Below are 11,577 nucleotides of genomic sequence, written 5' to 3' on the forward strand. Positions count from 1 at the left end.
ACGCCCTGCCCTCCGAGTCCCCCGTCCTCCTTGCCCCAGCTCCTCACTCCCCTCAGGCTCCCTCTTCTCCCCCAGCTCCTCACATGGGCTCCCTACCTAGGGGCCTTCCCATATGCTGGCCCTCCCCCTGGTTGCCTGCCCCCCGGAAACAGGTCTTCCAGGCTCACTTCCTCAGAGAAGGCCCCAGTGCAGCGCCTTGAGACCAGGCAGGGTCTCGAGCAAAACACTTTTCTCTGAATCACCGCCTCCCCGCGCTTGTCCTCAGCGTGTGGTCGTTCAGTGCCCGCTCTCGGTCTCTCCGGTAGGCAGAAGCCAGGCTGCTTTTGCCCTTTTACTGGTTTCCCAGTGCCAGGCTCGAGGCCTAGCATGTGGGGTGTGTGGGGGGCTTGGTTGTAGTAACAATGCTATGAACAGCTAGTGGGGGTCCAGCGTGAGCCCTGGGCCAGCCCGCAGCCTGGGGCCACCTGCAGAGCAGGCTGTTCTGATGTCCCTAGGCTGCCCGACCCCCTCCACCCCCAGATGGAGCTGTTCCTGGAGGAAGTGCCTGTAGTTTCCAGCAAAGCGAGAGCACAACACTGTGCCCTCCCCTGCCCCTTCCCCACGCATTTGAGGCCAGGCCTGGAAAAGACTCTGGGGGTAGAAAACATACACGTGTTCCTTTACAGCAGCTGTCCTTGGTGCTCAGGGTGTGGCGCCTTGGGGCCATTGGGAGACCTGCGAGGCCCGTCCTATCGGGTCCTCTCCCCTCTGCCCCTCACCCTCGAGGCCCCCTCAGGCCACTGCTTCCAGAATGGCCCTATTGTCTTTGCTGGAGGCTTCTTTCGGGGGCCTTTCTCTCCCAGCAATCCTTGTCTGACCGCGACATCTGCTTTGCCATCAGACCGCACTGGCCATCCCTGCTCTGGGCCCCAGTCCCCCTTCCTGTGTTCCTCTCCCTAACTGTGAGCTCCTGCTGGCCGGAGCGGCTTCTGTCCATCTTTGTATCCTAAACATGGTTAAGTGTGTTGGGTGAAGAAAGTGCCAGGGTCGGGGGGGCCCTTGGGAAGCTCTGCAGAGGTGGCGGGGATGCCTGAGCCCTGCACGGGGTGCGCAGCTTTCCCCAGGCACACGGTTCAGATGCTCCGCTCCCCAGAGCGGCCTGCCTCTGCCCTGGCCCTTACGCCTGCCCCACTGGGTCCTCACCTGGGTTTCCCTGGGGCCGTCCCCTGCTGGCCACAATGGGGATTGCCGACCTGGCAATTTCAGAGGTGTCGTTTCTCCTTTAGACACAAGACGTTGCTCCCAACCCGGATGACCCTGAAGACTTTCCCGCTCTGGCTTGAGAGCCGGATCCCTGGCAGCCTGGAACAGCGTTGGCACGGCCTGGAACGGCATTGGCACACCTATGAAGAGACTTTTCTTGCCATGGGAAGAGAGTCAGACTCTAAGAACAATAGATGTTGCTTTTCCCGTGTCGTGTGAATTTGTTGCACTTTTTTTGGCCTGAGGGGTACAGGATAGAGGGATTTTTCCTCCAGAAACCCAAGCACGGGCACTTCCTGTCAAGGGGTTGGTCCAGCATTTTCTCAAGGTGAAGAATGGTGACTTATTTTTTTATTTAAGGAATTCCAGATGAAGTTCAGGAATAATGTTGAAAATGTGTATATAGAGATTGCACTGAGTTCTCCACAGAAGCGTGGGGAGCAAAGTAAGCTGTAAAATATAATCTATCGAGACTCCTTAGCAAACCATCCAGCTCGCGAAGGCTCTGCCCTTAGTCTTAGAGGCACTCCGCAGACCTCGAACTGCTCGTGTCCAGTGGCCGCAGCCTCCTTTCCAGAGACCAGGTACCGTCGCGCCACTGTATTTACTGTTCACTTGTAAATGTGATGCTCCCCTGGAATTTTTTGAGTTCTGGCTTTCATTTAAACACTAACTTCAAGCAGTTATTGTGCAACCACTGGTCACCACTTTGTGACAAAGAATTAGAGAAGGTGTCGGTTTTTAACGGTGATTTAAACTACCTCGTGGTTTCCGTGTGTATGTACGCACATGTAGTGTACATATACACACATGCATATTGGGTATTTGGGTTGCTTTTTAGGTTGTTACATCTATGACTATGTTTTTAAAAGAATTGTTTTATTTAACTTTATTATTATTATTATTGTTTTAAAATTTGACCAGAGGAAATGCAGAAACAGGCTCCCAGGTCTAAGACGTGAACCGCAGTTAGCCATGGGGAAGTCCAGCATCTCTACCCACCACGCCACCTGCCAGTCCCACATCTACGACTTTAAAAATCATGTTATGTGGGCCAGCAAGTGGCTCGGAGGTTAAGGTGGCTGGATCCCTCATGGTTAACTGCAGTTCGAGTCCTGGGCCTGGTAGGACACACGTGCGTGCATGCCACAATCCTGAGAGAATGAGACAGAAGGGAATCTTCCTTGGGGGATGATTTCTCTTTCTCCTTAGTGAGTGCCTGCACCCTGTAGAAAACTAAAAAAGTTATGTAACCCACCAGTCACTTGAAAGGGGGTCCTGGTGGAGGACAGCTCAGGCCCCTGCACACCCTGGGCCCCAGCAGCTCCACAAAGCTTGCCGATGTCGGAGTGCGGGGCACCTGGGCACAATTTCTCACTCGGCACTGCCCCAGTGCTGCGGCTGGCGAGTCGGGGCAGGGCGTCCTTGCAGGTTCAGGAACTCCCCCGGAGCCTGCCTTGGACAGCAGACCTGACCCAGAGCTGACCACGCACACCTCTGCGGCCTGCGAGGTGCCTGGGAGGAGAGTGCCCGGCGCTTGTCCTTCAGGAAGCTGCTGGGAGCAGATGATGTGCCCCCACTTTCCTGAAGCAGCTGCAGGTGAGGTCGCAGTTAGTAACCATGGTCCAGTCTGTGCTTCCCCTTGTCACTACGCTAAGGTGGCTCTGACCTGCGACCTCAGTGCAAATAAAGGTGAATCCCTCCTAACTCCTGGGCGGAAATCGCAGTCCTTCGGCCATAGTGGAGTGTGGTGTTAGAGAATCAGACGGAACCCTTAGTTAGGTACGACGGGGAAAAGCAATTGCTCTGGGTGACGGCCTTGGCCTACTGTTGGCCTCTACTGAGTGAGCCCCCAGGAACTCGGGTAGGCAAACCCTTGTGCTATATGCCGAGTACTCCAATTGGAGAACCCTGTGAGGGTGGCTCAGGTCCCGTCACCCCTGCTGGTGTGACACCAGGCCCAGACTGCAGCAGGCTCAGAGCTGTCCTACTTGGGCAGTACCTTGCTTCAACGATAGGCAAACAGCGGTCTCTTTAAGAAAGCTTCCTTTAGGGACCAGCAGTTAGCATAACGGCTATGTTGCTGGACTCCCATGTACTTGGTGGTTCGAGTCCCAGACCCGGTGGTTTAAACTCACACTGGGGGTGTGTGTGTGTGTGTGTGTGTGCCCAAGATCCCAAGAGGAGAATGACGGAGAAGGAATTGTGACGTGGCCATCTCCTTGGGGGCTGATTTCTTGCTTTCTGTCTCTCTCTCTTTCTGGTGAGTGCACGTGCCCTATAGCAAAAACCTCTCAAAAACAAAACAAAAAACCCTCCCTTCAGTGCCGTGACTGTAACTGCCAGAAAGCCCGCAGCACCTGAGTTAATGTGGTTCAGACATGCTTTCCAGACAGTCCTGCACGGGGCGCTGTCTCAAGCCAGGTGAGCCGGTTTGCGGTCGTGCTGCAGCTGAACCTGCGCGGCCTCATTTTGCAGGACCGCCCCTCACTGACTTGGGGCCAGTGGGTGCAGGGTCTCTGTGCCCTTTCTGGATGGTGCTGTGTCCACACCCCAAGTGGCCCAGGGACGATTATGACACGGTACAGCAGCAGGGACAGATACACTCCAGGGAACCTCTGGGGGCCATAGGATCATGTTGGGACCCAGACACGAGGTGGAGCCTTCCAGGTCTAGGTTCTCTGCCAGGCTCCTTTGAGGTATTGGGTGCAGATGTGTTGCCATGAGGCAGGGACCCTGGGCCACGTGTTCCTGATTACTGAGTCCAGCAGATCCAAGACGACCACCAGTCAGCCCCATGGCTCCCTGGAAAGTGGCAGTCAAGCGAGGTGGCGTTTCAGGGGAGGATAGCCAGCCGGTCGGGGGCACTTGACAGCCAGGAGTGGGCATGTGGGTCTCACGGACAAGGCGGCCCCTGAACACCAGGTCCTGGCCATGGAAGCAATCCTATGGTGACAGAGGAAAGCATTGTGGCCACGTTCAGACACCCACACGGAGAGCGGCCAGCCTGGGCAGGAGGAGGGGACTGCCCTGGATGAAGACCCCAGGTGCACACCACGGGACCCGTGAGGTCTAGAGGGAGGTGGCCTTGATGCCAAAGCTGCTGCCACAGTCAGAATGGCCCTGGCAGGATCCGAACTGGATGGTGGGGCTCTGGCCAGTCTACCTGGGAAAATCCACCTTCGGCCTGGTCACTCAGGAGCCTTGGCATTGTCACCCCACCAGGGCAGGTTCCCCGGGGTCAGGCCCCTCTTTCCTGGTGGTGTCAGACTTCAGATCCTTTTCCTCCTGTTCTGAGACTCCATGCCATTTCGAGGCATGGGATTCTCACAGAAAGGCACCGTCGTTCCTCCGAAGCCACGCCAGGCAGTGTGGAGTCTCTGGGCAGCTGGGCCCGCATCTCAGAAGCCAGAATGGCAGGAACAGCAACTGCCCACAGCAGCCGGGCCTTCCTGTGGCACAGTCTGGCTCTGAGAAGGGATTTGCCCCTTGGCCTTTTGCTGCTCATCTCCCCGCAGCCTTGCAGGGTCCTCTGAGCAGCCTTCCTGGGCCTGGTGCTCAGAAGCGCAGCCTGAGCTGGCCGGACAGACAGCCGTGCCACCAGGAGCACAACACCACCTGGGACACACCTCGACAGAGGCCCGGCCTGGCTCTTATCCCACAGGCCTGAGTTTATGCGGAAAAAGGAAGGAGGAAGAAAAGATGGAATACTTGCAAATCTTTTTAATTGGTTCAATAAATACAGATAAAAGGACAAGTCATCCTTGTCAACATCGCCTCTGTCAAGGAATGGTTTTGCTCAAAAGTTGTCCCTGGGGACCACGCAGAGCACCACCCGCTCCTCTGCAAGGAGCCACCGCCCCAGCACCTGCCCGCCGGAGCGCCTTCAACCTGGCTGTCTGCCTCGTTTGGACACCCCTAAAGGACTCCTCTCCGCCCAGCTGCCTCCCCCTTCGCACCTCAGGCAGGGATGGGGCTGGAGGGGACAAGCACCTCTGTGAGTGCTGGCTGTGACTGCAGCAATGCTAACCCCGGGGCCAGGTGGACACTTCCTGGCACCCCAGCCAGCACGTGGGCAGTGATGGAAGAGGAGACGGAGGCAGAGGTGAGTTAGTCCCCAAGCCCAAGGTCCCCTCCGCACTCCTGAAAGGTCGAGATCTGTCTCTGAGTTAAAGCTCTCAGGAGCAGGGACAGTGACAGGCACATGCACCACGGTGGGACACAAGAGGCGTGACAGCACATACTGTGCACTCAGCCACTCCAGGTGACACGGGTGGCAGCATGGTGACCGAGTGCCACAGGAGCACACTGCACACGCCTGGACAGGGCTAGGCGTGTTGCTGGGAGCTGCCCTGAGTCTCGCACACGGAGGGAGGAAGGCTTGGACCGGAACATTAGGTTGCAGGCCACAGCAATGGCGCTCCCAGGGCATTGCAACCACGGGCCAGCAGGTGGCGTGGTGGTTAAGGTGCTGAACTCCCACATCGCCCTCCGCGGTTTGAGTCCCAGAGCCTGTGGCTTGAAAACTACACTGGGCACGTGTGTGTGTGCCCAAAATCCCTAGAGGAGAATGGAAGAGAAGGGACTACAGTATGGCTACACCCCGGGAGGTGATTTCTCATTTCCCCTCTGTCTCTCTCCAGTGAGCCCATGTGCCCTATGGCAAAAGCGTTAAACACACACACACACACCAGGAATCTGAAGGCCTAGCGGCTCCTGCCACCTCCACCTTGGTCCAGTCTGTCCCTGGCCACCACCTCCCATTGGTCCAGTCTGTCTCTGGCCACCTCCCATTGGTCCAGTCTGTCTTTGGCCACCTCCCATTGGTCCAGGCCACAAGGTTTCCCAGGACTCACGTGACAGGAATTTCTTCTACCAAACCACAACAGGCTCTCACATCCCCAATATCCACACCCTGGGCAGAGCGGGCCCGGTGCGGGGACAGCAGAGAACACATACGTGCCGTCTGAGCACTTTCCTGGCCAGGACATGCCCAGTTTCAGAGGGCTGCGTATGTAACCTTTCAAGGTCATCTGAAAGTTGAAAATGCCTGTCACGTGAGAACAGAGTGGCATCGACTCGGACATAAACCCCACAGGGGCTTCCGCATTTTCAGATGTTCTGACTCCAAGGCAGGGGAAAGCACTTCTCTCGGGAACGGCCACCCTGCTGGAGGAACTGAGGCCACCCTCACCAGGGCCAGCCTACCTGGGCACCGCCCGCGCACTGCCTGACCCCAGGGGCAGTGGATACAGTGCTGTGGGGCTGTGTGTGAGCAACCTGCACCACGGAACTGGGCAGCGAGGAAGCTTTCCAGAGTCTGCGGCAAGTCCCAGCGTCACCGGGCCAGGCGAAGTGCTCATTAGTTGCAGGTTCTGGTAGTGATGGAGTGGGAGAGCTGGGGTGAGCACGGGACGCTGGGGGAGTTTTCATTAAGAAGGAAGGGTGGGGCTAGCAGTTAGCGTAATGGCTATGTCACTGGACTCCCACGTAGTCGACCACGGTTCGCATCACGGATCCGGTGGCTTGAACTCACACCAGGTGCGTGTGCGTGCGTGCCCAAGATCCTGAGAGGAGAACAGAGGAGAAGACTGCGGTGTGACCATCCCCCCGGGGTGTGATTTCTCGCTTTCTGTCTCTGTCTCTCTCTGTCTGGTGAGCGCGAGCACCCTATAGCAAAAAAAAAAAAAAACCTCTCCAAAAAAAAAAAAAAGGGGGGGGACCAGCTGGTGTGGTGCTTACGATGGCAGGATCCCACATGGCCAGCTAAGTGGTTCAAGTCTCAGACCCAGCGGCTTCAAAACCATGCCGGGCACATATGTGTGTCCAAAATCCCAAGGGGAGAATAGAGGAGAAGGGATTGCAGCGAGGCCATCCCTTCCATGGGGCGATTTCTCACTTTCTCTCTCGTGAGTGCACGCACTCTATAGGAAATTGAAACAAAAAAATGAAGGAAAGGTGGATAAGAAGGTTGTGGGAGAAGCAGGAAAGCCAGGTAGCCCACAGGGCAGTGGGACATTGTGACCAAGGCACAAAGACTGCTCAGGGCCTTTCACTGAGAAACCCTAGAAGGCCCACGGGGCCTGGAACAGCTGAACAGGCGCCTCATGCACGCCCAGCACTGCCTGTCCCCTGCGTCCGTGCCCGCAGCACCCTGGGTACATGCACCCTTCGCACTTGGCATAAACCCATCTGGGGAGCTGGAGCGGCCTGGCTTCCACCAGAGTCACAGAAGCAAGTTGAAGGGCATGTCCTGCTGTTTGGGATTGAACTGCCACCAAGGGGCTCAGCCTGGGCCTCCCCCCAGCCTCCTAGGGCTGAAATCTCAACACTCAGCAGAAGGAGGAGGCAAAAACAGTCTTGCTGAGAGGCGACGCGTGGGCCGAGGGACGGCATCGTTACTCCCGGAGAGGATTCCCGCCGGTGAGCGCCGTGCGTCCAGTGGAGACCTCCTCCAGAGGGCTAGTCCCTGCGGATCCCGAGCCAGATTAAAAGCCGGTCTAGAAAGGTGACAGCTCGGGACAGCCAACCATCACTGGAAAGGGGGGAAGACAGGCAGAGTTGTAGTTGTGGCCACAGCGGGCCCAACCCAGGAGTTCCTGTGCAGGGGAGGGGACAGTTCGAGACCACAGTGCTCCCCCACTCCTGGGCAACTGCAAGGTGATCATGCTGGCCAGAGCAGACGCATCTGAGCACGCACGGTGTGGGCAGCCACCAGCTGTCCTGCCCAGCCACCAGCCGTCCTGCCCAGCCACCAGCTGTCCTGCCCAGCAATGCTGAAGGAACACTTGACCACAGCTTAACGCGCCAGCCACAGCACGCCCAGGATGCTCCGTGTGTCCACCAGCTGCCACAATCCAGCCCTCTGGCCATCTCTCTAGGGCGGCTGCTCTGCAGGGGACGAGTGGGGCTCAGCTCCTCAAGGTCCCCCTGATGTCTCCAGGGCCCTCAGTTCCTGAACGCTCCTGAGCCCTATTGCCAGGCCAGCTTGAGTTCATCAGAGGCTCCCAGCTGGGGGCAGCGCCGTGTCCGAAGTGGGCTGGACACACGGGGGTGTTTAGCTCGTCTGGTGGCTGGGAACACTGCTGCCACTGGGTAGGTGAGGGCGCCTGGGGTTGCAGGACGAGCTTCATTCTCTGGGGATTTCTACACGAGGAGGAAGGGGCCCACCTGAACATCACCTTGTTAAATGTGTAGAAACACCCGGATGAGGGACTGCTGCCTTTCTCTGTTAGATGGAGCACAAACCGCACCACCTCCTCCATGCCTTCGCTTCCCACCCGTAGCTCTCCTCATTTAAAACTACGCTATTTGGGACCAGCAGATGGCGTAGCGGTTATGTGGCTGCACTCACACAGGGTGGACTGCGTTTTGAATCACTGGCCTGGCTGCTCCAAACAGCCTGGACATGTGTCCCGAGATCCCAGGAGGAGACTGGAGGAGAAGGCATTGCAGTGTGGCCATCCCCCTAGCGCTGAGCTCTCACTTTCCCTCTCAGTGTCTCTGTGTCTCTCTCCAGTGAATGCACTCACCCTAAGGCCAAAACGTTAAAACAAAACAAAACTATGCTATTGGGCCATTAGTAGATTCCGAGGGGCCGAGGTCAGTGCCCTATTGGGGGGCAGCCTGTGTCGGGACTACCCTGAGGGACAGGGGCCTCCTTACCTGGACATTTCACTGTGGACAGAGCCCCCATCATCCAGCAGCATGTCAAAGCCATGCAGACTTGCTGGCAAAGAGAAGAGACACAGTTAGAGACACGCCAGGGCGTCGGGAGAGTTGCGGGAGGCATGCAAGTCTCTCCATTCCCACGCAGACCAGCACCGGGGAGGGACGGGGTGAGTCTGGGGAGGAACCTGGAAAGGTTAGCCCAGAAGGGTCCATTTTCTCCCCTCATAAACTAACAGCAACGGTGAGAGCTCGCACAGGGACATCCTTCCTGCTCACCTGCTGATCAGACAAATAACCAACTCCAAATAATGGGCAGCTAAAAGAGCACAGGGTGTATATATTAGGTTGTCAAGAAAGTCATGGTGTATTTTTCTGTTTCTATGCAAAATGCATCATGACTTTCCTGCCATGAGACTTCAAAAAGTTCGTGGAAAAGTAAAATTCGAGTATGAGTTTATTTTAAAATTTTCTTTTTTGGGAGAGGTTTTTGCTATAGGGTGCATGCGCTCATGAAGGACAGAGAGACAGAAAGTGAGAAGTCACTCCCCGGGGGGATGGCCACGCCGCAATCCCTTCTTCTCCATTCTCCTCTCGGGATCTTGGGCATGCATGCACATGCCCGGCATGAGTTTAAGCCACCAGGTCCAGGCCTCGAACCACAAGTCGACTACATGGGAGTCCAGTGATGTAGCCATTATGCCATCTGCTGGTCCCGATGTTAGATAATCAGTTCACTGGTGTGTGGACAGTTGTTAATGGGGGAGGAAGAATGGAGAATACACATCCTTTGGGGAGGTCCTGAGGCCATATTTTTATTTTAAAAACAAAACACAGTATGTGCAAGGCACTTCTAAGTGAGGAACAAATATGAACGGATTCAGTCCTTCCATGGCCATGTAAGGTAGATACCGCCATCCCCGTTAGAGAACAGGAAACAGGTTTAGAGTCTAAGGAACTTGACCCGCATCACACGGCCAGTGAGTGGCGGAGCAAAGGTGTGTGCCTGGGCATCCTGGGCCCAGAGCCCCTCCATGCTGAGTGTTTAGACCAAGTTGCTGTTTGGTGCAGTGTATAGCAAAAGCCTGGGCCAAGGAATAGCTCTGACCCAGAAATTCCTTTGGTAAGAATTTATCCTGGGAGGGGGAAGCAGACAGCGCAGCATTTATGTCACTGGACTACCACATGGCTGACCGCAGTTCAAGTCCTGGATCCGGAGGCTTGAAAGTCATACCAAGCGTGTGTGTGCCCAAGATCCCAGGAGGAGAAAGAATTACAGTGTGGCCATTCCCCCCTGGGGGGTGATTTCTCACTTTCCCTCTCACTGTCTCTGTCTCTTGTAATCTCTCCAGTGAGTACACCCACCCTAAGGCAAAAACCTCTCAAAAAAAGAATTTATCCTGGGTTCAAGCAGGTGGAGTGGAAGTTAAGGCCGCTGGATCCCTCACGGCTGAATGCATGGTTTGAGTCCCAGACCTGTGGGCTTGATAATCACATTGGACACATGTGTGCATGCCCAAAATCCCGAGACTGGAGGAGAAGGGACTGCAGTGAGGCCTTCTCACTTTCCATCTCGCTCCATGTCTCTCTGTAGAGCGCATGTGTTCTATAGCAAAACTGAAAAAAAGAATGTATCCTAAGGAATAAGCAGCACCTCCCAGGAAGAATTACCCTGAGCATGTTCGCGCAGTGTGAAAAGCATACAGACCTACGCAGCCAGCCACGGGGAGAAAACGACACCCTCGGTCTTGGAACACCACGGGAGGTGCAAGTGCATGTTCTCAGAGAAAGCATCCCGCACTCCGTCCAAAGCACCTGAAGCACACCGCTACCTGGGAGCAGGGGAGAAGCAGACCGCACGCCACTCCCCGGACCCTGCTAAGGGCAGGCCGCAGGCGTCGGCCTCCCCCGTGCTACAGATGAACCGAGCAGAGCTCGGGAGGCAGATCAAAGGATCCCAGGCCATGCACGGGGCACAGCTCGTTAGAACCCACCCACCAGCTGGCTCTTTCCACATCAGCTTGCCCTCGCAGCGAATTGCTGGGTCTCATGAAGGGCCCCTTCCTACTCATGAGCTCTCAGCCCTGCCCTGAACGATCCGCTCTCCCGAGACTCATCTCTGGGCGGGCCATAGCCTAGTGCGTAAGGGAGCCAGATCCCACATGGCCACCCCTGGTGGCAATCCTGGCCCCTGAGGCTCGAACCCCACACTGGGCACGTGTGCACACACCCCACATCAGGAGGGCACCGTGACCACATCCTGTTAGGGCTGCTCTCTCTCCGTCTCTCTCTCTCTCTGGAGAGTATGCACAGCCTCTAGCAATTTAAAAACAAAACACAAACTTATCTTGAGTGAATGGATTTCTCCCCTTCAGGGTCAAATAATTTATTGGGCCTCTTTTAAAACGCTTCCAGCACTTTGTGCGACAGTATGCACAGACACCAGAAATACCAGCCACTGAGGGACCTGCTATCAACATGGCCCTCTAATGAGCTAGGGGTGATTACGGAGAAGGTGTGGTACAGTAATTTATTCAGAGGGCCAGCAGGGGGCACGGAGGGGAAATCCCCCAGATCCAGTGGCTTGAGAATCATGCCAGATGTGTGTGCGCTCAGAATCCCGAGGAGAGTTGGAAAAGAAGGGATTATGGCATGGCCATGTCCCCC

At 56.1% G+C, this 11,577-nt stretch overlaps 2 protein-coding genes across 4 annotated transcripts in view; one reads left to right on the plus strand and one right to left on the minus strand.

Moving 5' to 3' along the window:
- Positions 1-1,462, plus strand: part of HABP4 (hyaluronan binding protein 4) — a gene marked incomplete at its 5' end in the record, with an annotated part of 44,783 nt that extends 43,321 nt beyond the window's left edge. Inside the window, one exon of the mRNA XM_006139857.2 lies at positions 1,266-1,462. Coding sequence (XP_006139919.1) covers positions 1,266-1,322 — 57 coding nt within the window. The remainder of the gene's footprint in view (positions 1-1,265) is intronic.
- Positions 1,463-7,472: 6,010 nt separating this feature from the next.
- Positions 7,473-11,577, minus strand: part of CDC14B (cell division cycle 14B) — a gene marked incomplete at its 5' end in the record, with an annotated part of 89,983 nt that continues 85,878 nt past the window's right edge. For 2 of the 3 annotated variants that reach the window (XM_027775961.1, XM_027775867.1), the window contains 2 exon segments: positions 7,706-7,777; positions 8,908-8,971. In XM_027775961.1, the coding sequence (XP_027631762.1) occupies positions 8,953-8,971 (19 nt within the window). 3 annotated transcript variants of the gene reach the window in all.

This window comes from Tupaia chinensis, unplaced genomic scaffold (assembly GCF_000334495.1).
Source record: "Tupaia chinensis unplaced genomic scaffold, TupChi_1.0 Scaffold000007_1, whole genome shotgun sequence".
Lineage (NCBI taxonomy): Eukaryota > Metazoa > Chordata > Mammalia > Scandentia > Tupaiidae > Tupaia > Tupaia belangeri.